Source organism: Notolepis coatsorum (genome assembly GCF_963971535.1).
Source record: "Notolepis coatsorum genome assembly, chromosome: 12".
Taxonomy (NCBI): Eukaryota; Metazoa; Chordata; class Actinopteri; order Aulopiformes; family Paralepididae; genus Notolepis; species Notolepis coatsorum.
In genome coordinates this window covers 83033382-83059881 of record NC_140176.1, presented here as the reverse complement: position 1 = coordinate 83059881, position 26500 = coordinate 83033382, and the positions used below count along the sequence as shown (strand labels likewise).

Here is a 26500-nt window from a genome sequence, read left to right as displayed (position 1 = left end):
TCTCCTTGATAGACTGTAGGCTTCGACGGTGAGTGTTGTGAAGGATCAGATTAAACCGAATATATATATTTATTTATGGATATATATTTAATAGTATTTGTATATCGTTTGATATCCCTTGTATATTCTTTGTACATATACACTGAATATCCCTTTAGTCTACTACAGCCCATAATAGTTCATTCTCTCATTGGACAAGAACCTGGCGCCAGCAGACAGGCCCCTTGAGTCAAGTTCAATAGTGCCGACGAACATGTCCCAACTAGCCCCGGTTCCGCGTAGGAATACGGCTACCGAAATACGAATGGTACTATTTGTTCACCGTGCATATAAATAGGGCGCAAGTAAAGTAGAACTTTCTTTTAGTCCATTAGTCCTTTACCCTCCAACCTAGTAACAGACGTGAAGCCTCACCCACGACCCACGTGTGGTGCAGTATGGCCTATTTTGGCCCCAGAATAGGCATTGAGACCTCGTGTAAATTCATAGCTGAATTGTCATAGTTTGGCACTGTACCGTCGAGTGGGACGTATTTCTATTAAGTAATAATAGTCTATTATGTATGGTGCATCGTTCGGTTAAAGTTCTAAAGTGAACAGCACCCCCATCGTTCCTCGCGTTATCTAGAGTCTTAACCAGGCTGGGCAGACCACGCGTGGTGCTTTCATCCGAGGAGTTCTGGGCGAGGACGAGTGGACCTGCACATTGGATTACCTACCCGGACGACTGCTGAGCCTATACGGCATGGAATATCTATTTGCTTTGGGTGCTTTGATTTGTGGAGCGGATAACAGCCAACGCCGGTGAGTGTTGGAATTACCCCCGAGAGGAGCCCAGGTGAGACGGCGCTCAACCCAGACAGAGGCCGCCTCGCTTCTCCTTCGTTGTGGACCTACAGCTACCGTCTACAAGAGGGCCCAAGTGTATTCATCTGTGGATCAAGATCCTGCGGGCACTGTTTTCTGTACCTGAATTCTCCCCAGGAATCGTTGGCCAGATGGGATGCAGCTGACGGCTCTCCAAACCCCCCCCCCCCCCTTACTGACTTACAACCAGCAGGACCCCTTTAGTATCCCGCTATAATCCTTAAGTACCATCGCTATAGTTTCCCTAAAGAACCAGGTTGTATACTTGCTTCCTGCGTAACCAGAGATTGGACATTCAGTGTTGATTTGCCTACGAATACTCATTTGCCTTACAAGTGCATTCAAATCATAAATGTAATTAAGTGAATGTTGTATATACCTTTTGCTATATTAAACCTTCGACTGTTATATTTGTGTGGACCTGATTTCATATGTGGGAAAGTGTTCATCATACTTAGATATCGTGTACTGGATGGCCAGAAGTTAAAGTACATCAAGCGGTAGTGGTTTAATGATACCATACTTATCAATACAGTCAGGGAATTGTACCCCTCAGTTACAATTGGTCCTTCGAGCCGGAGGGTAACTAGTGTAATATTAATATAGTGTTATTAATATTGAAATGGCCTATGATGAACACTCCACGAAACGGTCCTCCTAACGTAGAACGCCCGCGGCGCAGACGACAGACACCTCAGTACTTAGAGGATTACGCTGTCAGTCAACTACCTAGCCTTCTACAGACGGTAAACGCGGTAAAAGTAGAAAGTAAAATTATGTCTGACCTTAACGACCAGGTTACCCCGACCACAGAGGCCCTAGTGGGTTCTAATGTAACTGACCAAGCTCACGGTGGGGACCAGGAGGGAACAGACATGCCTTTACCCCCCGCCAATACCGAAGAAGTAGTCCCCGACCAGCTCCGGGAGGAAGACAACCCTCCAGAGGTGGAACCCTGCACGGAACAAGATGAGGAGAGCGCCGAGGAGATAGAGCTCCAGGACTCCCCAACGAGGACAGCCAGGAGCGGCTCACCTCTACAAGCGTCTTCCCCCAGCGAGGCGGAGAGGATGCTGTCACAGGCGTTCCTCGTCAGCCTGACAGCCTCTACCGAACGCGATCGACTCCAGGGTGAACGCGATCGACTTCAGGGTGAACGCGATCGACTCCAAACACAGCAACGGAGCGAAGAAGAGCACATACGCCTGGAGATGAGACGCCTTCAGACGGAAGAGAATATGGCAAGAGACCGGTCCGACACCCAGCGCGCCGCTGACGGTGCCCAAAGAGAAGCAGAGCGCGACATCGCTCTCATCCAGCGCGAAGCCGAGCGTGACAGACTACAAGCCGAGCGCGACAGACTACAAGCGCAGCTAATGGAGCAGCTGATCACCAGGGCAACACCCTCTCCCTCCGCCAGGGGTTCAAGGGCCTCGTCGAGACAACAGTCAAGGGCAGCATCCCCTAACCGACCAAGCGACCCTGAACTTGACCACCAGAGAGAGCCTATACCCCCCGCAGACCCCCTTCCCCGACCGGTCCAAGCGAGACCCAGCTACAAGGAAGGAGCAGCATACACTGCGGAGAGGCTAAATAAACTACTACAGGATCTAGAGGACCTGACAGAAGAAGAAGAGGGAGAGGAGGAGAACCAAGCCCGACGACAGCACAGTACTCCACCGGACCAGGAGGTCCAGTACAGCCCAGGCTATACCCCCGCGGCGCTGCGCTACAGACCCCCGACTCTATTCACGGGTGAGCATGACGCACGACCAGCCCCGAGGAACAGCACCTGGACCAGCGGGCCATGGTACCCTGCCGGTACCAGCCCACAGAGAGGCGCAAGAGGAGACTCGCCTAGGAGGCCTCTCTCCCAACGCTCACCGATGTGCCAGCCATCCACGGCGTCATACATTGGCACACCGACGTTTCCAGACTTCACCCATGAGAATCGAGCACAGTACACGGAGCTCCGGATGTGCTTAGAGACAATGATGGTGGATGTCGTTGACGAACGCCACAAGTATGCAATATTACTGAAGCACCTGAAAGTACCCCGAGCGCACAATATAGCGCTAGCCTATGCCACCTCTACGACCCCATACACCGCGGCTCTAGCAGCGCTGGACCAGAGATATGGACGTATATGGGATTACGTAATCCAAGAGATAAGGCATATTGACCGCCTACCCCCAGCAACAGACAATCGCTCACTAGACGACCTGTCTATAAAAGTGCAGTCCCTGGTAGGGATGCTGGGAGCGCAACGAGAAAAGGGTATGCACGAGCTATACGCCAACTCTAACGTCGAGAGGATTTTAGAGAAGCTGCCGCCCGCCAGACAAGAGCGCTTTAGGCGGCAAAGAGACCACCGTGATCCTAACGGTCCCGAACCATCCCTCCTCGATTTAGCCGACTTCCTGACGAGAGAAGTCAGCAGCCTACGCTTGGATACATTCGTGCGGAGCACACCAAGCTCCAGAGAGGGACCTAGGAGAGTAAACGATGGAAGAAGATCAGTGACTGTCATGCACCAATCAGAATCAGTACCGAGCAGTAAGAACCACAGTACCCCCTCGAGAAAAGAGAAGTGGAAGATGGTGTGCCCGTACTGCGAGAAGGAACACTGGCTGTCACAATGTGACCTGTTCAAGAAGATGAATGCAGAAGAAGTGAGTCAATGGATAAAGTCCAACAGGCGCTGTTACCGATGTGCGCGCAGTCACATGGCAGCCGAGTGCCGCCTAAAGAAGAGGTGCAGTCGGTGTGACGGAGCCCACCTAGATGTCCTACACCAGGGGTTCTCAACCTTTCTGCTGCCAAGGCACCCCTGTGTCCAAAAAAATATTCCAGGGCACCCCTACATACGATAAAGACTTTTGCGGTCCTGTCTTTTTTGCTACAATGATGACAAAAGTGCTTGCTTTCAAAATAACGTTTATTTAACCCATTGAAACCGGGAAACAAACAGAAAATCATGTATTTTATTTTTAAATACAGAAAAATATCAAAGTGCTCTGTTGCAGCTGCACTGTTTTCCATAAAAATAACATAGTGTGACCATTTATCAAACAGAAAATCATGTATTTATTTCTTTAAATACAGAAAAATATCAATAAAGTGCTATCTGTTGCAGCTGCACTGTTTTCCATAAAAATAACATAGTGTGACCATTTATCAAACAGAAAATCATGTATTTATTTTTTTAAATACAGAAAAATATCAATAAAGTGCTATCTGTTGCAGCTGCACTGTTTTCAAAAAAAATAAAAACTAGTGTGACCATTTCTCAAAACAGAAAATCATGTATTTATTTTTTTAAATACAGAAAAATATCAATAAAGTGCTATCTGTTGCAGCTGCACTGTTTTCTATACAAATAACATAGTGTGACCATTTGGAAATATTATTCTAGTGAGGTGACGCTTGTTTATGACATCACATCCTGCCATTCTTTGTTGACCGTCAGGGACACAATGTTGACGTATAAAACAGCTATATATAAATGTAATCTGCAGAGTGCCTTTTACTGTTTATCTGTTAAATACAGTTTTCATTCATTCATTCACATTTTGTATCATAATAATAACAGCAGCGGATACACTCACTTTGTCTGCACTTGGCGAGTAGCCCATCACCGTAGCCCAAGCGTGTAATTAGCACGCTTGTGATCCGGTCTTGAACTTTCCATAACGTGTCTCGATAAATCCATTTGATTAGATCCAGCACTGAATGCATTTAGTAATTATTATCACGACAGCCGCCCGCTTTGCAATTCATTGATAACGGATCAGAGCCGGCTCTTTAACGGAGATAGGACCCGCGATGTGACGTCACACGAATGCGACTTCTCTGGAAATGCGTTGGAAAATCTGTTGGTAAAAGCAATGACGCCTGACGCGGACATTAAGTTGTTTCTATAATAACTTTACGAAACGTGTGAAGACATTTTGATCGATTTCTTTTTTAGTTCATGTTATTAGATTAGGCAATTATTGTATACACATGAAGCACTAGATAGACTATTTGTTTAGTTAATAGTTGTCATTCTATATTCTTAAAGAAACATTCCCATCAGGCATCTCGCGGAACCCCTGACAGCTCTCCGCGGAACCCCTGTGTGCCGCGGAACCCCTGTTGAGAACCGCTGTCCTACACGACAGTAACAGAAGAAAGCCTACACCTGTACCATCGAGCAGCACAAAGGCAAGTGTCATGTACATTGACCCCCGCCAGCAGCAGCGGCGCCCAGGTGCTCTTAAAGGTAGTCCGTGTAACATTGAGCCACCAAGATAAAGTCATGGACACTTACGCCGTCCTTGATGACGGGTCAGAGAAGACCCTTCTCCTCGCATCCGCTGCGGCCCAGCTGGGACTGCGGGGGAGCGAGAACCAGATGACGATTCGGACAATAAGAAGAGATTTAAAGACGATAAAAGGCGAGAATGTCTCCTTCACTATCGCAGCAAGCGGGCAGCCAGAGAGACGGTATAGGATTACAAATGCTTTCACCAGCCAAGAAATAGGACTATCACAGTACACCTACCCCATCGCCAAGCTGATGGATAAATATGTGCACCTGCGTCAACTACCTATCCCGCTCATAGACGGCGCCACCCCGACCCTGCTGATAGGCTCCGACCATGCAGACCTCATAGTCCCGATAGACCGGGTCCATACAGGACCCAGAGGCTGTCCTGCAGCAGTCGAGACCCGCCTAGGATGGACACTACAAGGCCCCCTCGCTAAATCTCTCAACCGAACAGCAGCCACTAGCTGCCTCCACTCCAGAGTGACAGAAGAAGACACCACTCTCCTGCAGCATGTCGAGAGGATATGGACACTAGAGACAATGTCCTTTAAGAACAAAAAGAAAGACATTCGTTCTAAAGAAGACATTTACGCCATAAACCTCCTCGAGCAAGGGACAAAGAGAGTCACAGTCGGCGGAGTGATGAGATACGCAACTCCACTCCTGAGGCGAGAGGGAATGCCCACCTTTCACACCACGAAAGAAGCTACGGAGCGGTATCTATTGAACACAGAGCGGCCCCTAGCCAAAGACCCCGCTCAAGACAGTGTGTACCGCGCTGAGATTGAGAAGCTAATCACAGCGAGACACGTAATGAAGATTGACATTAAAGAGGCCGATCAGACGACCGAATCATGGTACGTGCCGCACCACAAGGTCCACCACAACGGCAAGGATCGCATTGTGTTTAACTGCAGCTACCAGATCGGATCCCAGAATCTGAATAAAGAGCTCTTGCCCGGCCCCACACTCAGCCCCTCTCTACTAGGCGTGCTACTACGCTTCCGCCAGGACAAGGTGGCTATCAGCGGGGATATCAAAGGGATGTTCCTGCAGGTGAGACTAGTGGAGGAGGATAAGCCCCTACTGCGGTTCCTATGGAGAGAGAGGATCGGAGATGAGCACCCAGCCATCTACCAATGGGAAGTCCTCCCCTTCGGAACCACATGCAGCCCGTGCTGTGCTACATTTGCACTGCAGAAACACGTCGCAGAGGACCCAGCAGCAGATGAAGAGGTCCGACACAGTGTGAAGAACAGTTTCTACGTGGACAACTGTTTACAAAGCGTTTCGACCCAAGAAGAAGCCGAGGCTCTTCTACTCAAGCTACGCGCCTCCCTGATCAAAGGCGGCTTTGATCTCAGGCAGTGGGCCAGCAGCGACCCGCAAGTATTGCGCAGCCTCTCCCCCGCGGACAAGGCAGCCAGTAGCGAGACCTGGATGGCGACCATCCCAGGAGAAGCCCAAGAAATGACACTAGGACTAGTTTGGCGCTTCAAAACAGACTCGCTCCACTATAGACACAAACCCCTGACCACGGAGCAGGGAAGGTCGACGGCGATACCGACCACCAGACGGAGTGTGTACAGAACACTCGCCAGACAATATGACCCGTTGGGATGTATTCTACCTTACACCACCAGGGCAAAGATGATTGTACGAGCACTATGGGACAAGGACCAGGGCTGGGATGACCCAATACCCGCACACCTTGCCTCCACATGGAGAGAGTGGGAGATGGAACTCCGCTCACTCCCAGGCGTCAACATACGCCGCAGCTACTTTCCACCCACAGTGAGGCCAGAGACATGCAAGATGGATCTACACGTCTTCAGCGACGCCTCCGAAGTAGCCTATGGATCTGTGGCCTACTTGCGTGCCCAAGAGAAGGGAGGAGAGATACACACCGCTTTCATCCTGGCTCGCTCAAGAATAGCCCCACGAAAGCAACAATCTATCCCGCGTCTAGAGCTCTGCGCAGCCCTAGCAGGAGCGCATCTAGCCACGTTAATCCAACGTGAACTCACCATCCCGGTGCAAAGAACAATCTTGTGGTCAGACTCTACGACAGTACTCACATGGATCAAGTCTGATTCATGCAGATACAAGGTCTTCGTGGGAGTCAGAGTCACAGAGATTCAAGAGTTAACAGAAGCAGCAAGCTGGCGGTATGTGGACACCAAACACAACCCAGCTGACGTCATCACCCGGGGAATGTCCCTAGATGACCTCACCCGTCACAACATCTACAGTGACGGACCAGAGTTCCTCAAGCTCCCGGAAGAAGAGTGGCCTACGCCCACCCCACGGGAAGCGAGCAAAGAGGAGGCTGAAAACAAGAAACCTATGTTCTGTGGATTGAGCACAGTCGCCTCCACAGACCCCAACATAGATGATTGCCTCACCCTACAGAGTGCGCAGATAAAGACATTCCTGTGGCACCACCCAGAGATTCAGCCCACCACTGACATTTCAGCAGCTGACTACGAAGAAGCAGGACTTCTTCTACTACAACGAGCCCAGAGAGACTCGTTCCCCGATGAGCTAGACTGTCTACAGGGAGGAAAGCCCGTCCCATCAGACAGCAGACTGCTCCACCTGGCACCCGAGAGTGACGCCCATAATCTCATCAGAGTGGGTGGTCGTCTGCGGAGAGCCCCCGACCTACCGGATGACGTTAAGTACCCGATAGTCTTGAACAGCCGACACAAGGTCACAGAGCTGATCATAAAGAAATACGACGAGGATGTGCACCACGCAGGAGCAGAGAGAGTCTTCGCGGAGATCAGACGTCGCTATTGGATACTTCAAGGGAGAGAAGCAGTGCGACGCTTCCAGCGAACCTGTCTAGACTGCCGAAAGTGGCGCGCGCAGCCCAGCATACCCCGGATGGCTGACCTACCTCCCTGTCGCCTCCGACTCGGCGACAAGCCCTTTCACTCCACAGGCATGGACTGTTTTGGCCCGTTGTATATAAAGAAAGGAAGAGGAACCGAGAAGCGGTGGGGTATTGTATTCAAATGCATGACCACCAGAGCGATACATATCGAACTCCTTCCAACCATGAGCACAGACTCATTCCTTATGGCCTTCCGAAGATTCACATCGCGGAAAGGAAAACCGTCTACATTGTTGTCTGATCACGGGACAAACTTCAAAGGCGGAGAAAGAGAGCTGAGAGAGAGCTTCCAAGCTATGGGCCCAGAACTTAAGACCCACCTCGCTCCATCCCAGATTGACTTCCAGTTTAATCCCCCGAACGCACCCCACTTCGGTGGAACCTGGGAACGAGAAGTACGTTCTATAAAGACAGCCCTGTACGCCGTGCTTGGGGCCCAGACTGTGGCGGAAGAAGTCCTAATGACAGTCCTCACGGAGATCGAGGGAGTATTGAACTCCAAGCCCCTCGGTTACGTCTCAAGTGATGTAGCAGATGTCGACCCAGTCACCCCCAACACACTCTTGATGGGGCGGCTGGACCCCGCGCTACCCCAGACAATGTACAGGCCTGAAGAAGCGAACGGCCGAAGAATGTGGAGGTACAGTCAAGTACTGGCTGACAAGTTTTGGAATAGCTTCCTACTCCACTATCTACCGTCTCTACAGACCCGCCAGAAGTGGGTAAAAGAGAGAGACAATTTGACAGAAGGAACAGTCGTCATGATTATCGACCAGTCACTACCCAGAGCTATGTGGCCGGCTGGCCGCGTAAGCAAAGTGATCACCGGTGCCGATGGCAAGGTCCGAGCAGCTGAAGTGCTCGTCCAAGGGCGAACTTACACACGACCCGTGGCGAGGCTAATAGAACTGCCAAGACTCCCAGACACTATCGATGACGACCATGACCCCATGACTTTGTGAGTTGACTGACCCTTACAGCGGACCTTGAGTGGTAGACAGTGCGGTTAATCTGTCTCTGCTTAGCTAATTAGGTGGGACTAATTAGGGGGCGGCTGTTGTGAAGGATCAGATTAAACCGAATATATATATTTATTTATGGATATATATTTAATAGTATTTGTATATCGTTTGATATCCCTTGTATATTCTTTGTACATATACACTGAATATCCCTTTAGTCTACTACAGCCCATAATAGTTCATTCTCTCATTGGACAAGAACCTGGCGCCAGCAGACAGGCCCCTTGAGTCAAGTTCAATAGTGCCGACGAACATGTCCCAACTAGCCCCGGTTCCGCGTAGGAATACGGCTACCGAAATACGAATGGTACTATTTGTTCACCGTGCATATAAATAGGGCGCAAGTAAAGTAGAACTTTCTTTTAGTCCATTAGTCCTTTACCCTCCAACCTAGTAACAGACGTGAAGCCTCACCCACGACCCACGTGTGGTGCAGTATGGCCTATTTTGGCCCCAGAATAGGCATTGAGACCTCGTGTAAATTCATAGCTGAATTGTCATAGTTTGGCACTGTACCGTCGAGTGGGACGTATTTCTATTAAGTAATAATAGTCTATTATGTATGGTACATCGTTCGGTTAAAGTTCTAAAGTGAACAGCACCCCCATCGTTCCTCGCGTTATCTAGAGTCTTAACCAGGCTGGGCAGACCACGCGTGGTGCTTTCATCCGAGGAGTTCTGGGCGAGGACGAGTGGACCTGCACATTGGATTACCTACCCGGACGACTGCTGAGCCTATACGGCATGGAATATCTATTTGCTTTGGGTGCTTTGATTTGTGGAGCGGATAACAGCCAACGCCGGTGAGTGTTGGAATTACCCCCGAGAGGAGCCCAGGTGAGACGGCGCTCAACCCAGACAGAGGCCGCCTCGCTTCTCCTTCGTTGTGGACCTACAGCTACCGTCTACAAGAGGGCCCAAGTGTATTCATCTGTGGATCAAGATCCTGCGGGCACTGTTTTCTGTACCTGAATTCTCCCCAGGAATCGTTGGCCAGATGGGATGCAGCTGACGGCTCTCCAAACCCCCCCCCCCCCCTTACTGACTTACAACCAGCAGGACCCCTTTAGTATCCCGCTATAATCCTTAAGTACCATCGCTATAGTTTCCCTAAAGAACCAGGTTGTATACTTGCTTCCTGCGTAACCAGAGATTGGACATTCAGTGTTGATTTGCCTACGAATACTCATTTGCCTTACAAGTGCATTCAAATCATAAATGTAATTAAGTGAATGTTGTATATACCTTTTGCTATATTAAACCTTCAACTGTTATATTTGTGTGGACCTGATTTCATATGTGGGAAAGTGTTCATCATACTTAGATATCGTGTACTGGATGGCCAGAAGTTAAAGTACATCAAGCGGTAGTGGTTTAATGATACCATACTTATCAATACAGTCAGGGAATTGTACCCCTCAGTTACAGTGAGGGTATATGCAGCAGCTATATCCTCCTATCATGAGGGGTTTGAGGGGATGTCTTGTTCAGCCACCCTCTTGTGAAGCGTTTCCTGCTTGGCGCTCGACGCGTTAAGCCGGTGCAACGCTCCTTGGCTCCGACTTGGGATCTTCAATTGGTCCTCGGTCGGTTGTCCTTAGCCCCGTTTGAGCCGCTCGAGCAGGCGCCGTTGGGACAGCTGTCCTTCAAGACCGCGTTCCTTCTGGCTGTCACTTCCGCTAAACGCGTAGGTGAGCTCTGTGCTCTCTCGGTACGTCCAGAGTGCCTGTCTTTTCGGACCGATTGCGGTGTCACTCTGCGACCTAATCCTGCTTTCGTGCCTAAGAATATCCGGAGTTCCTTCCGCTCCCGGGATATTGTGGTTCAGGCGTTTGGTCCTCCTCCTCACACTAGTGAGTTAGATGCGGGCCTTCACCTGTCATGTCCAGTCCGTGCTTGGGGATTTACCTCAGCCGTACTCAGGATTTCAGGTTTACCGACCAGCTTTTTGTCTGTTACGGTGGGGCTCGTGCTGGTAAGGCACTGTCGGGGCAGCGCCTGTCCCATTGGTTGTGCGAGGGTATTACCCTCTGCTACACGTTGGCTGGGCAGGATCCCCCTGGGGGCATCAGGGCGCACTCCACTCGTGGGGTGGCTGCCTCTGCCGCTCTCCTGGGTGGGGCCTCGGTGGAGGACATCTGTGCTGCAGCTTCATGGTCCTCCCCGGGCCCCTTTGTAAGGTTTTACCTCATGGACATGACCGGGGGTTTTGTCTCCCAGGCGGTTCTGGGGTCTGTGGCCTTTCCTGCTTCCCGTCCTTTGGTCGGGTAGCAGGAGTGTATGGGTATGGGCCACAGTGTGTTGAGTCACACGTGGTTCCGCCTGTACGGTGTGTTCAAGGGGTTCTAGTTTCCCTCTTGTTCGCATTTCAGGTGGAGTTGACTGCGCCTCCCCTTCGTTAGGGAGGATGGGGTGACAGGGCTCCCCGCACCCCTTGATGTGGGCTTACGGGTCCTCAGGGGGTACATTTGTCGGGCTTCGCGTCCGCTCTTCCCCATATCTCATAAGGCTCAGAGCGGGACGCGATAGTGAATACGGCATATAACGATAGGTTATGTAGATAACCTAGTTATATTAGTATTGGCTGAGCGTCCCGCTCTGCGCGGCCCTGAGTTCCCTCTTGAGGAATCTTTTCCTGGGACGGGTTTTTTGGCGAGGAAGGATGTATGGTGACCAGAGTCACTGCTATATGGGCGGTGCCACCATGGGGGCGGAGCCCCATACAGGTGGGGTGCATGTAGTTTTTTGTTCGTGGGAGATACAATAGGTATCATAGGAGATAGGGATCTCATAAGGCTCAGAGCGGGACGCTCAGCCAATACTAATATAACTAGGTTATCTACATAACCTATCGTTAACGGCTGACAAGTTACTCACACACTATTGATAATGTTTACAGAATCTACAATGGACTATCAAACTAAAGTATTACCCAGAATTGCAGATACAAGATGTATGCAGGATATCCCAACAATCTCCCCCCCAACCAACATCACTCTCTTTCTTCCCTGCTTTCCTCGTCGTTTTATCACTCATTTGTTCATGTCCCTCTCTGTCTTTGTATCGCTTCTCTCCTCCCCAGACTCGGAGATCCAGTTGCGTCGGGACATGGTGTTCTGCCAGTCTCTGGTGGCTGCTGTCTGCGCCTTCTCGCAGCACCTCCTGGCTGTGCTCAACCAGGTAAACACTACCTAGATAACAATCATCAAAGATGGTCAGATGGAAGAATGGATGGTCAAATGGATGGATGGATAATTTATAATTGAAAAAAAAAAAGTAGTAGAACGCGCTCACCTCACTAGACTTGACACTGGGTGCTGTAACCTCTGATATCATACATAAAAATAGGGAAACAGTGTCCAGGCACGCACTCCAGGTTTTTCCAAATTTATTGGCAGCCTGTAATCATGACGTTTCGGTGTGAACACACCTTCAGAATGGCTTGCATGAAGTATGAAGGGTAAGTGACCCTAGTATATACAAGACAGACAGGAAGTGACAACATAGGAAGTGACAACACATTCCCACAAGAGATCTGCAAAAAAGTACAAAATACCACTTACAAGCACAACCTTTTCAGAATTATGTAAATCAAAAAGAAGCGTGTAAATAAAAAAGAAACATGTAAATCACAAAGAGATATATCTATATATATTTATATATATTTTTTATACAGAGTAGGCCTACATCTTAAACTCTAAACATAAACACTCATGACCCATATAAGCCATCTTTCAATTATAAATATAAAGAATGATAAATGAAAATAAATAATAAACAATCAAATGAAATGAAATAATCAAATGAAACAGGTCAAAACAATTTCCTCATTGAGGCCCCTAGGCTCTAAACAATCCAGAAAATGAATATAAAAGCATTCCCTTTGTAGCAAGAGCCTGTCTCTGTCGCCGCCTCTTGGTGGTCTCAAGACCTGCTCTATACCCATTTTAAGCCAGAAATATCATGTCCTTGGATGTCCTTGGATAATTTATAATAAAACACGAGATACTTAATGATGCCCAGTGAGGAAACCCAGTCCCCTTACCAAACATCTATGCTACTCAAATAAAAAGGTAATATGTATATATAAAGCTAAAAGAAGAAAACTTTCAAAAGAAGGGGCTGCACACTCCTCAGGACTGATTTTGCTTTTTATTTGTTGTGCACCTGAGGAAGCGGAAGCAAAATCAGTCCTGAGGAGTGTGCGGCCCCCCCTTTTTTTTTGTGATCACATTTCTTTTAATTTTCAAACATGAAACAACACAGTTCACAACATAATAACAACAATACTACAATCCATACAACAATAATAATACATAAAAAGACACCAAAGACATCGACTCAACACTACAATGACTAGACAATAAATAAAATAGATTGTACAATTAACACCCTAAGCCCCCTCCCTCACCACCCATCACAGCCACGATCCCCAACCCTCGAGAGCCCCAAGTCCGGTACCCGGGCGAGCCAGAGCATCACGCCTCTTTAACACCCCGACTCGCCGAGGGCCCGAACCAAGGGCCCCCCCCACCCCTAGCCCGTGACACTCCGACACAATCAAAAGGGGCCCAGAACACAAACATAATGTGTTTTCTGAGCCCCCTCCATCTACAGGCCCGGCAGCCGCGAACCCCGACCCCGGGGGATCCGCAGCCCGGCGCCCCCACGAGCCAAAGCATCATGCGGTCCCTTCTTTTGAAGGTTTTCTTCTTTTAGCTTTATACATATCTCTTGCGCTGACCTGCACCTCCAGTCGGGGTCCAACAAGATGTGCACAAGTGTTATTTAGTTTATGTGTGTGTGTGTGTCTGTGTGTGTGTGTGTGTGTGTGTGTGTGTGGGGTGGTAGGATACGAACCCGGGTAAGGGGTGTGGGTGTAGGAGGAAATAGTTCAAATGTGAGCTCCAGGTATTGACAATGCCGATGCTACATACCCTACCTACCACATGGCCCCCAATGGCCACCACAGCCCAGCGTGCAGATAGCTAGGCAGCGAGAGCCAGCATATGACCAGGGTTATCAAGTGAGCACTTCCCTTCACTGGTGTTTCGTCAAGTTACGCCCATGACGCCTCAGGAAGATTGGACAGACTGGTTAGTTCCAGTGTCCCAGAACCACCCCCCCTCTATGCTATCCCCCCCTTTTCCATGGTATCCACACACCGAACCTCCCTATGCCATTCTGTGTCAAAAATAAAACAATTCCTGATAAAAATATCACACCTGAAACAGCAACAACAGAGAAACCCTGTGTTCACGTTGGCCCTCTGCTCCATCCAAGTTACATCCTGAATTCACCTGCACTCTTCTACTTTCAACTCCTGCTGCTAAGCTTTTCTAAACCTGGTTATGTCGCCATGTATTCCGGCCTTGAGAAAGACTAGTCTTACAGCCTGACATAATTATGCCTCAAAGTTGCCATCTCTGAACAATTCAATTCATTCAATTGTGGACACGACAAGTCCCTATCTACCAACTGTTTTAGGTTCTGTGGTGATGGCAGCACATCACAAATAGCTCCTATTAGGAATTGTATATGATTGTCCTCCACACTCCCCAGCTAATCTTCCTCTTCTCTACACGTTCCCAGTTCATCCACTGTCCCTGCTTTGCCTGGGCCACAGCCTTTGTACACCTCACTACTTCCTCTTGTCGCCGTACCTGTTCCACTACCAGTTTCCTACTTTCTGTGGGACCTGCTTCGCTCTATACTGGCTTCCCTGAGCTGAGCCCTCGGCACCCCAACCTTGTTGCACCTTACCTACAATGTATCCATGCCTAAGAGCTACCTCTGCTTCCTGTACTGACTGTCTTGGGTTCCATTTCCTCCCTCTAGTTGGATTTGTGACCAAACTACTAACTACTGTATTATTTGCCCCCTGATAGCAACAGTTCTGTTCTCACCTCCACCTTCTCTTCATTCTCCTCATCTACATAGAGCTTTCTCTCTACTACCTTCCCTCTGCTCAAGGAAATGCTTCTTAAATCTCGATTTACTAGACTTAATCTTCATCCTAGCCCACTTGAGATTAGCATTTAACTTCTCTAGTGAGCGTTTTGTACAAGGCACTGCCTGGTCACTAATGTCATGCCATCCATGTTACCCGTCTCTCCCCACCTACCACCCATTCTTAGGCTCTAATAATTACTTTCATCGCCATTGTGATAGATAGATAGATAGATAGATAGATAGATAGATAGATAGATAGATAGATAGATAGATAGATAGATAGATAGATAGATAGATAGATAGATAGCAGCTGTTTAGTACGATGCACATTACTTTTACCGCCTCCTTCACCTTTTCTCTGCATCCCACTTTCCAGTTCCACAAGGCGGGCAGGGAGCCTGAGCAGGAGGGTCCAGACCCCCAGGAGGTCCAGGAGGCCAGCCGACGCTGGCTGGAGCAGATCGCCAGCGCCGGACTCCTCCTCCACTTCCAGTCGCTCCTCTCTCCCAACCTGGTGAGTTCTGGACCAGAGAGGTCAGATCAGAGGTCACTGCGCCTTTCTCTCTATCCCTCCATGTTTTTTGAAAGATTGGGGAAACTAACAATCGCAACTTGTTGAGCTAAAAGGAACTAGCATTAGAGGATAACAGATCTCTGTAGAATCTTGTAGATGATGATTTGAAAAGGTTTGTCAGACCTCCAGTCAAGACATTACTACATTATACTGTCACTCACCAGGATATATATTTACATTCTCAACAGGGATGAGTTGAAATAAAATGGGATGAGTCATCCCTGTACAATGTACATGTACAAATGTGTTGAAAAATGACACAGTAACTGTTCAGTGTGTTGTTTTTACGTAAATGTGTGCGTCCTCTTTCAATGCATCTTCACATGTCTTGTCTGTCTGTCTGTCTGTCTGTCTGTCTGTCTGTCTGTCTGTCTGTCTGTCTGTCTGTCTGTCTGTCTGTGTGGGGAAAACACATTTGCAACACATATGCTTTTAGCGTACAGATTGTCACAGAGTGTCCAGGTGACGGATGCAACATCATTTATTTAGTTTGGGGCTTCAGAAAGGCTGCCTCTGCTTTACCTCCTGCAGCTGTAGAACACTTTAAAAGGAGGTCAAGTAAGGCTTGTTCATCATCATCATCATCATCATCATCATACAAAAGAATAACTTATTTTGTATAATTGTATCATTCTGCAGTCCTATGTGGTTCTGTAGACATTCCTTACAAGTTTTAAGAGTATTATTAGACTTGTGGGGGTATAGCAGTGGGGAGCGGTCCTACTAATCACCATAAAGTACCACAAAGAACCACAAAGTACCCCCAAAATACCCCAAAGTGCCCCAAAATACCCCAAAGTATACCCCAAAATACCCGAAAGTACCACAAAATACCCCAAAGTACCACACAATACCCCAAAGTACCACAAAGTATACCCTAAAATACCACAAAGTATCACAAAAGGACTCGACGTGCAACACAAGAAGCACTGTTCGTACGTCACTGCGTCCACATGGGACATTTATTTTAATCTGACGAGGTGGTCGGAACCTGCAGCAAATTAATAAACAAGACAAAGTGTATTTGAAGTACTGCGCTGGTGTACGCTGACTTGCAATACACCGCACTGTACACTAGAGGCGGTTTTCAGCTGAGCTGCGTTGCTAGGTAACAGCTTGGACCCGAGTTTGATTTCCTGTTGCTATGTGTTAATATCAATACCTGACGGAGATGTTTTAAAGTGCCTGTGTTGACAGTTATCTACAGGAGACAGACAGTTATCTAGCGGAGACAGAGAGTTATCTACAAGAGACAGACAGTTATATAGCATACTTGGCTATCACGTCTCGCTCTGCCAATGAGATAACCTCTTATCTCCTTGCACATAATGTGCTCACGAAACGGCTGGGACGCCGTTCCCCTTGTTCCCCGCCGAAGGCTGTCTTTATTAAAAGGTCTTCCCGCCTCTTAACCATTCATGCTGATGGTCAATCGGTGTCTAATGTTGGGGGTTTAACGGGGGCTTGTTTACCATTTACATGGGTGGATGGGCTGAGGCTCAGGGCAGGTGTGCTTTTTGTGAATCTATGAATTGAAAATGGGGGTCACTGGTGTGGACAGGACTAACGTTTTCTCTGGTCTGCATCCCCTTAACAATTGTGTGTATTGGGCTATCCCATTCTGCAATATGTTAATAGAGTTTTCGTTCATTCATTCATTTATCCCTTCATGGGTGCACACCGCAGTGGAGGTTGTTGCATGCTTACTAGTGAGGCAGTGCTTCACTAGTAGTAGACTTTGGTCTGCAGCCACCACTGGTGTTCCGTGCTTAGTGAAGCAGGTGGCATCAGTCCTTTGCCCTGACATGGTGGAACGGTGTCCCGCCCGGCCGACACCATGAGGCGAGTCGGCCCGGCAGGTGGCTGGTGGGCTGATGAAGCCTATACCGCCGTGGTATAGAATTAGCAGCGTCTGGCGACATTGTTCAATTTGCTGTTTTTTCTGTCAAAAATGGTGTCGGGTGGTGGGGCCTTAGGGCCAGCCGACGTCAAAACATTGCGCAAGGTTTTGAGGTTATTTAGCTTTTGACCTAGCCGCAAGCTATAACCGCAGGGAGGGCTAGGATGCTGTCAACGGTTGTTCACAGGCATTTTTGGTTGGAGCAATCTCCCCTTGAGGGGTCTCCTCAGGGCTCCCCCTCCGCGGGTGGACCTTGGTCTGTCCACGGAGGCGTGGGCAGTATTTGACCTGGGCTCCACGCTGACCCACACCGCGCAGCCAGAGGTGAGAGCACGGCCTCGACAGCGGCTGCGGCGAGGCCCCCGGCCAGCAGCCATGTTTCCCCCGCCTGGGATACTCTGGACACAAAGAAAACAGGTGATCACAAGGCCGACAGCCTCGGCGGCCGAGGGATCGGCTACATTAGATAAGCACGCCCTAAGAAACCGTCACCGCCTCTCCGGTCACTCCCCCCCCCAATGCCAGCGGGATACGGGCTCTGATTTGTTCCCTTTGGCTGCAGGCCGCGTGCTTTCAGTGAAGCGCAAGCTCTGCGTCTGTGTTTGGTGAGCCTGGTGTTGTGTCTGTCGACGGAAAATGTTGTCAGCGGGGGAACTCGAGGCCCAGGAGGTCGCAGCGTGAGTTCCCCCAGCCGTTCAGTCATGCATGCAGGGTTTGGGTGGTAGTAATATCACTACAGGGCTACGGTGTGTAGGAACCCACCCTATCGGGCAGTGTGGGGACCACACGCCTTGCATGTCCAGCTGCAGAGCAGGCTATCCTCAGCAGTCCATGCCGGGAAGATGCTCAGTGGGGGAGCTTATGTCACCAAGTGTGATGGCCGCTCTCCCCATATCAGACCGGCCCTTTCTGTCGGGGTCCCCCCTTGGGTGCGATTGCCTCGTTGATAGAGTCAGGGTGCGATATCCCAGCTCCGCGAGACGCCCTGCTCACGCGGTTGGCGAGTCCAGGGTTGGCAACGCACAGCGGGTGGGACCGGGCCTTCTATCTACGGTTCCTGGCGGACCAGCGCCAGTTGGCGGCGGGTGCGCTTTGGGATTATCATCACGTATGGCTACAGCTGTGCCATATGTCGAGGTGGATGGGGAGAACGCTGAGGCGGGGGCTTGTGTTGCAGTTTGCACAATCCCACCCTCCGTTTTTGGGTTTGGTACAGACCCTATTTGTCAGGGTCCGCAGCAGTGACAGCTCTGGCCGACGAGCTCCAATCTCTGTTGGCGAAGCAGGCCGTCGTCGTGGTCCCATGAGAGGATGCAGTGAGCTGCGTTTCCTCCCGATATTCTCTGGTGCCCGAGAAATCGGGGGGGGGGGGGTGTCAGACCCATACTGGACCTGTCCCATGGAAGGTTCAGAATGTTGACCGTCTCCCACCTGTTAGGCGCTGTCAGGTGGGGGACTGGTTCACCTCCATAGACCTGTAGGATGCGTATTCGCATCCCGATCTTCCATCCTAGGACATACCTAAGCTTCCTTTGCAGGGCTTAGCGTATGGGTACCAGAGGCTGCCGTTCGGCTACTCTCTGGCTCCCTGCATCTTCACCAAGTGCGTGGAGACCGCGCTGGGGCCTCTGCGTCGTCGGGGGATACACATTTTATTCTACCCTGGACGACGTTCTGGTCCTCGGCCGGTCAGGGAAGATCGCCAGGTCTCATATCAGGCAGGTGGTGGAATTCCTCACCAGCCTGGGTTTTGCTGTAGACTGGAAGTAGAGTACTCCTCTTCCCAGTCAACGGGTGGAGTACTTGGGCTTATTTCTAAGCTCAAGGTCTATATGGGCATCCCTCTCAGAGCGGCGGCGAGTGGATGGTCTCGACGCGCTCGGGAGGTTCCATCCTAGGACGGTTACGGCGCTGTCCGTGATGCGCCTGCTCGGTATGATGGCATCTGCTCACTCTGGGGTCCCTCTTGGCCTCCTCTTCATGAGGAGGATACAGAGGTGGTTTTTTCCAGTATGGAGATGGACCCTGTGAGAGACAAGTGGAAGCGGCTGAAGGTTCCCATGTCATTACTGGGGGACCTCGTCCTCTGGGGAGGGCCTGGTGCCCTCACCAGCGGGGTCCCCGTGGGCAGCAGGCTATCACACGTCACAGTCTTCACCGACGCCTCCCTCACGGGATGGGGGGGACGTGTCGGGCCAACGCAGTAGGGGGCAGCTGGCAAGACCATGCTGCCCGGTCTGCGCTACATTCAATGTGTTGGAATTGAAGGCAGTCCTTCTGGTCCTCAAACGGCTCAGCCACCTTGTGGTGGGCAAGCATGTTTTGATCAGGACGGACAACACGACATCAGCGTCGTATATTGACAGACAGGGAGGAGTGCGCTCCCCCCATCTGCACCGGGCGGCGGTCGGGCTCTGGCTATGGGCGTTTCTCCATCTGCGCAGCCTGAGGGCTCTCCACATCCCCGGCAGGGAGAATGTGGGTGCAGATGTGATGTCGCGGGGCGGTCCTCACCCTGACGAGTGGGGACTACGTCCAGACATAGTCGGACAGGTCTGGGACCGGTTCCGTGGCCGCCCGGGATTCTGTACGCATTCCCCCCATACACCTGATAGCTCAGCTGTTGGGGCGGGTACGTCGGGAGCGCGGGACTTGATCCTGGTCGCGCTGGGCCGGGGCTCAGCTGTGTGGTCCCCGGCCCTGATTCAGCTCTTGGTGGCCCCGCCGTGGCCTGTTCCGTGGTCACTGCAGGCCCTCTCTCAGGCACGCGGAACTCTGTTCTGCCTCCTGTTCTGGGGGGCAGCCTCTAGGCTTGGCTGCTGAAAGTGTGAATCTGGTGGGGATGCGTCTTGACTCTTCTGTGGTTAACGCTATCTGGTACGCGCACGCTCCATCCACTACTGCGGCTTACGCTGGGAAGTGCCGTATAGTCGAGTGTGGGGGCAGAACATTGTTCAGCCAGCCTCTCGTGGAACGTTTCCTGCTTGGCACTCGGCGTCTCAAGCCTGTGGAACGTTCTCTGTCTCCGAGTGGGACCTCCAACTGGGCCTGGCCCGGTTGTCGGAGGCCCTGTTTGAGCCTCTTGAGCAGGCGCCATTGGATCAGCTGTCTTTTAAGACCGCGTTCCTTTTGGCCATCACCTCCGCTGAGCACGTGGGTGAGCTGTGTGCTCTCTCGGTGCGGCCTGAGTGCCTGTCTATTCGGGCCAATAGCGGTGCGACTCTGAGGCCTAATCCAGTCTTCGTGCCAAAGACTATCCGGAGCTCTTTTTGCTCCAGGGATATTGTGGTTCAGGCGTTCGTCCGCCTCCTCACACTAGTGTGTTGGAGGCGAGCCTTCACCTGTCGTGTCCTGTCCGTGCACTGGGGGTTACCTCAGTCGGACTCGGGGTCTCAGGGCTTCCGATCAACTGTTTGTTTGTTACGGTGGCCCTCGCGCGGGTAAGGCTCTGTCCAAGCAGCACCTGTCACATTGGTTGTGCGAGGGCATTGCCCTTTGCTACACGTTGGCTGGACAGGTCCCCCCCGGGGACGTCAGGGCGCACTCCACTCGTGGAGTGGCGGCCTCTGCTGCCCTGTTAGGGGGGGCCTCGGTGGAGGACATCTGTGCTACGGCCTCCTGGTCCTCCCCAGGTCCTTTCGTTAAGTTTTACCTCGTGGACATGACTGGGGGTTCTCTCTCCCAGGCGGTTCTGAGGTCTGGGACCATGCTACCAGGGGACCACCAAGCCTGTGAACGTCGGCGAACGCTCTCCCTGTTTTAAGATTCACTGAAGCGACTCCAGTCGGCTCTGCTTCAGACCCCAGAATAACCCCTCTATAGGGGATGTGAACATGTGCCTTGTGTGGCTGAACCCAGACGTGTGTTGTTTGGCCAAAGACGAATCTCCCCTCTCTCTCTCTCTGAGGGGATTTATTTAGGCATGGAAGAAGGTCACAGTCAAGGCCACTCTGCAACATACAGTTTTTCTCATTACGGCTGGTGAGAGAGAGGCGAGTCTGGAGAGGGGAATGGACCGTGTTTGTTGACAGTGTTGCGCTCGGGTTTGGTGATAAACTGAAAACGTACTGATACTAATGACCATTATAAATCTCTTAACGACCTCATTTAGCCCGTTTCCATATGGCAGGTACATACAGTCATACGGCAGGTAAATACAGTCCTCCATATGGCAGCTAAATACAGTCCTCTATATGGCAGGTAAATACAGTCCTCTATATGGCAGGTAAATACAGTCCTCTATATGGCAGGTAAATACAGTCCTCTATATGGCAGGTAAATACAGTTCTCCATATGGCAGGTAAATACAGTCCTCTATATGGCAGGTAAATACAGTCCTCTATATGGCAGGTAAATACAGTCCGGTGGAAATAGGTGTCATTTTAGAATAGAATAGAAATACTTCATTCATCCCGAGGGAAATTTGGTACTACAAATCACTCACAGTAAACAGTAAACATTTAGGTAGACAAAAACAAAAGTTACGAATAAGAATAAAAATAAGCCTATGAATAAAATACACTCCGGGATATACATTTCCATTACATTCTAATATAAAATATACAGTAAGTGTAAAATTGTACTATGTTGGTTTAAAAATAAAAGTCCAGGAAGATAGTACTGTCACCCTGTGCTCAGTGGAATGAAGGACTTCCTGTGCCGTTCAGTGCTACATCTCGGGAGTCTTAGTCTAACACTGAACGTGCTCCTTCTGTCAGCCAAGTCTGTGTGTAGTACCATGGCTATTAGGTCAACTTGAATGTACAACAACCGATCAACATATTATGTTGAAAGACAAAACTTACAAACCTTACATGAGGGCCAGACACCGTGTATAATGTGGTATCCATGCACTGGTGTTTAGAAAATGACAGGGAGAAGATCAAAAGCAAAGATGTTCACATGTACGTAACCCCCCCCTCCCCCCCCCTCCCCCCCCCGCTCTCCTGCAGCACATGAGCCTGGTTGTGTTTGAGGATGTTGGGGCGGATGTTTGTAAAGGAAACAGACACACACACATACACACATGCACACACATAAATACACGAATACAAACACAAATAAGTACACACACACACACACACACACACACACACACATGCATGCATACACACACACACACACACAAACACACACACACACACACACACACACACACACACACACACACACACACACACACACACACACACACACACACACACACACACACACATGCACACAGAAACCCATAATGTGCTCACACACAAACACAGACACACACACACACACACACACACACACACACACACACACACACACACACACACACACACACACACACACATAAACACACACACGGGTACGCTTTCAGCATTCTGAAAGCCTGAGTTGTCTTCTGTCTTCCTAGGTTTTATGATTAGCATGGTTACTTTTAGGAAGTGGAAATTGACATACTGTACAACACAAACAATCATGGAATCGGCCCATTTAAACCCCCCATGTGGGTTTTTATCTTCATCAAGATAGGACCTTTATCATGTCACCTTTGCACCTTTCAAGTGTAGGTAGATTAACTGTTTACTTTTGTCTGTTCACAAAACAATGCCCAACCAAGTTAAATACTGACTGCCATACTGCACAGTAGGAGCTTGTTTACCTACTGGGTTAACCTATTGACCAGTAGGTTCTAAAAGCATAGTGTGGGTAGTAGGGTCAGTAACTTGTGTCTGATTGTGTAGGTCAGGGCTATTCAACTAAATTGTTCAGGGGGCCACATTGTCAGAAACCTAAGGGGCCAGGGGCCGGACTGCCACGGCGCCTCCCCGTGCTATGAATATATGTACACTTGACACAACACGCAACCACATTTTCACAACTTTTATTTAACTACATTGCAAAAGTAGTATACTTTTCAAAAAAAGTGCTTCATTTATGTGCCACATCTGCAACATCTCCTGCAAAAAGTGCTTAATTTATGACTGTGCAACAACTGCAACATCTCCTCTTCAACATTTCAATATAAAAATAAAATAAAAAACAAACAAGTGCATGATGTGCATCTGAACATTCTAACATCAACACTTGAACAAAAAAACACATTTATAGTGCAGCTGAGCTTATGAAAAAGTGCTTCATGTCTGTGCAACAACAGCAAATCACAGCATGTTATTAGCACTTATTGTCGACTCTTAACTCTCAAACATCAGGGGGTGGGGGGCAGACAGGCCTAGCCTACATACACACATCTAATGAGAGCGATTGCACTTCTTTGACTGGGCAATGGCAGAGAAAGAGGGTTCATAGGAAGTGAGGGCTACCCGCAAACAGTGATGCAAATGCTCATTTGTCAAGGAGGCATGGTTGCTTGTTTTAATGGCATTCATGTGAGAGAAACTGGATTCACAGGTGTATGTTGAGCCAAACATTGTTAGCACAGATATTGCCAGCGTTTTTATTTTGGGGAATGTCTTGACATGAATACACTTTATCCAAAATGTTGTGGTGGATTCATTCTCAAGTGCCTGCTTCAGAGCAGATGATGCTTGCATGTCAATTATTTCAAGTTGCAGGAGACCTTCATCAATGTGAAGTGATGCAAGGAACTCTTGTCCTTTTGTGGAAATAGCACCTACATTGGCAAATGGGTTGCTCACAAAATGCATCAATTCTCTGGACATGTCAAATTCATCAAATCGACTTGCAAAGTTTTCCCTCAATTTATCAATGAAATCTGTCATTAATTGAGTGACTTTTGGCTCAATTGTGCGTGTTAACGTTGACATGAAGAAAAAAAAAGTAAAAAAAAAATATATATATATATATATATATATATATATATATATATATATATATATATATATTTTTTTTTTTTTTGTTATCATGTAATCTTTGGCGGGCCGGTCAGAATCATCCCGCGGGCCGGATCTGGCCCGCGGGCCGCCAGTTGAATAGCCCTGGTGTAGGTACTGAGGGAGTTCAGACTAGTGGTCTGCAAGGGCCTTGAAATAAAGCCCGAGCCCTGCCCGAGCCCGAGAACTTCAGGCCCTGCCCGAAAATAAGCCTGACTGTAAATAATATTTTAAGCCCTAGCCCGCGTGAAAACCCGAAAAAATTTATTATTATTATTATTATTAAAATATAATTTTTTTTGTATTTGTTTTAAATATTCGAAACACGGTTTTATATGAACGTAATAAATAAACAAAACTAAGAAGCATTTACATAGCCTGTTTCGCAATGCCGTCTCTCCCAGTGCTCGCTTATATAGACTGACTCACACATCAGCCTCGTAAAACGTATTGAAGGCTATAGAATCTTCTTTGACACACACACACACACACACACACACACACACACACACACACACACACACACACACACACACACACACACACGACACACAATAGCCTACTCAGTCAAACAAACAAACAGAAAACAGAAATCAGATTTCGAGCAGAGCAACGTAATGAAAATCACAACAAAACAGGTAGCGAGTCGCGACCCAGCAAATAATAAACATATCACTCACCACGACGTCAGCAACGCGTTGAACACCGTTAACAAAACCGGCTACATACATCCCAAGAACAAATTAAAACGTTCGCCAACTGGCTATATTCCAACACAACCAATCGAGTTGAACTTGTCCCCTGAGTTCTCCCTGCGCGCTGCAGTAATTACATCCAAATGTTTCTCTGGCGCAAAAGAGAAAGCGAATCTTAAAACGAAGGTTATCCTATAACCCTAGTTATATATAAAAAAATAAATAAAAACGCAATAAAAATAAATAAAAAAAAAAAAACGGCGGTGCCCGGGCCCGGCCGAGCCCGAATTATTTATTAAAAAAAAAGCCCTACCCAGCCCGAACCCGCCGGGCCGGGCCGGGCCCCGTCGGGCCTGGGCAAGGTTGCAGTGCACTAGTTCAGACAGGCCCCAGTTAGCCACTCTGCCCCTAGTGGTGGCTCACAGGCACTGCACTTTGTGTCCAGTAAGTGGACACGTCTGTGTCCTCGGTCCTCATTCTCAAACGGGACATACTGTGTAGGTAAAAGTTACCAAGGAATTCCTTCGTAACTCGATTTTTACAAACTTATTCGGCATTCTCGAACGGCTTCGTATTGTAAATTTGTTGTAGGATTTATGTAGGATTTACGACCTCGAAAAGGCAGTCGTAAGTCGGACAGACCGGTGTGCGCCCCCGTGTTTTCAACAGCTTTCTCTGGGATTGCCGATACTACAGACATCCGTGGGATTAAATAATTATAATGATAATTAGGGATGTCCGATATTATCGGCCCATATCGGCATTAAAATGTGATATCGGAAAATATCGGTATCGGTTTTCAAATTTTTTTAAATTTATTTTTTTTTATATTTCTATAACCTTTATTTACCCAGGCAAGCAAGTAAGAACAAATTCTGTCAAATTATTGTCAAAAGTATGCATAATGTTGTTAATTACCTGAAATTATTCCATTTTTGGGGGGGAAACCCTGCATATATCGGTATTGGTTGATATCGGTATCGGAAATTAAGAGTTGGACAATATCGGTATATCGGTATCGGTAAAAAAGCCAATATCGAGCATCCCTAATGATAATAGATACGACAATATTTGTATCATTAACAATTACGTTTTGCATTTATAGTCCCGACTCAATGAGGCATCGTGAGCATTACACACACCGATCGCCACGGATATAGCTACTGTATACTGTATTAATATGCCATATACTGTCTTCTTCTCTATGATATTATTTATTGTTGGTTTGATGTATTCCTATTGCTAGAACTAAATAAATGCGTGGAGAAACGGCTCAGTGAGGCAGCCTCAGCGCACGAGCACACACACATACTGTATGTACGTGCAAAATTAATGTTCCAGCAAAGTAGGCTTATATTATTCTAATGACTTGTTCTATTAGGTATTATAGTAGTAAGTCCTACTGTAGAACATGACATATTAGCACAACATCTCATTTAGTAATGTCAAT

At 48.7% G+C, this 26500-nt stretch overlaps 1 protein-coding gene across 1 annotated transcript in view; it reads left to right on the top strand.

Annotated features, from left to right (window-relative positions):
• The window catches only part of prex2 (phosphatidylinositol-3,4,5-trisphosphate-dependent Rac exchange factor 2), a 317978-nt gene that overhangs the window by 187254 nt on the left and 104224 nt on the right, over positions 1-26500 (top strand). The window contains exons 20-21 of the mRNA XM_084325913.1: positions 12182-12279; positions 15428-15565. Of these exons, the coding sequence (XP_084182039.1) occupies positions 12182-12279; positions 15428-15565 (236 nt within the window). The remainder of the gene's footprint in view (positions 1-12181; positions 12280-15427; positions 15566-26500) is intronic.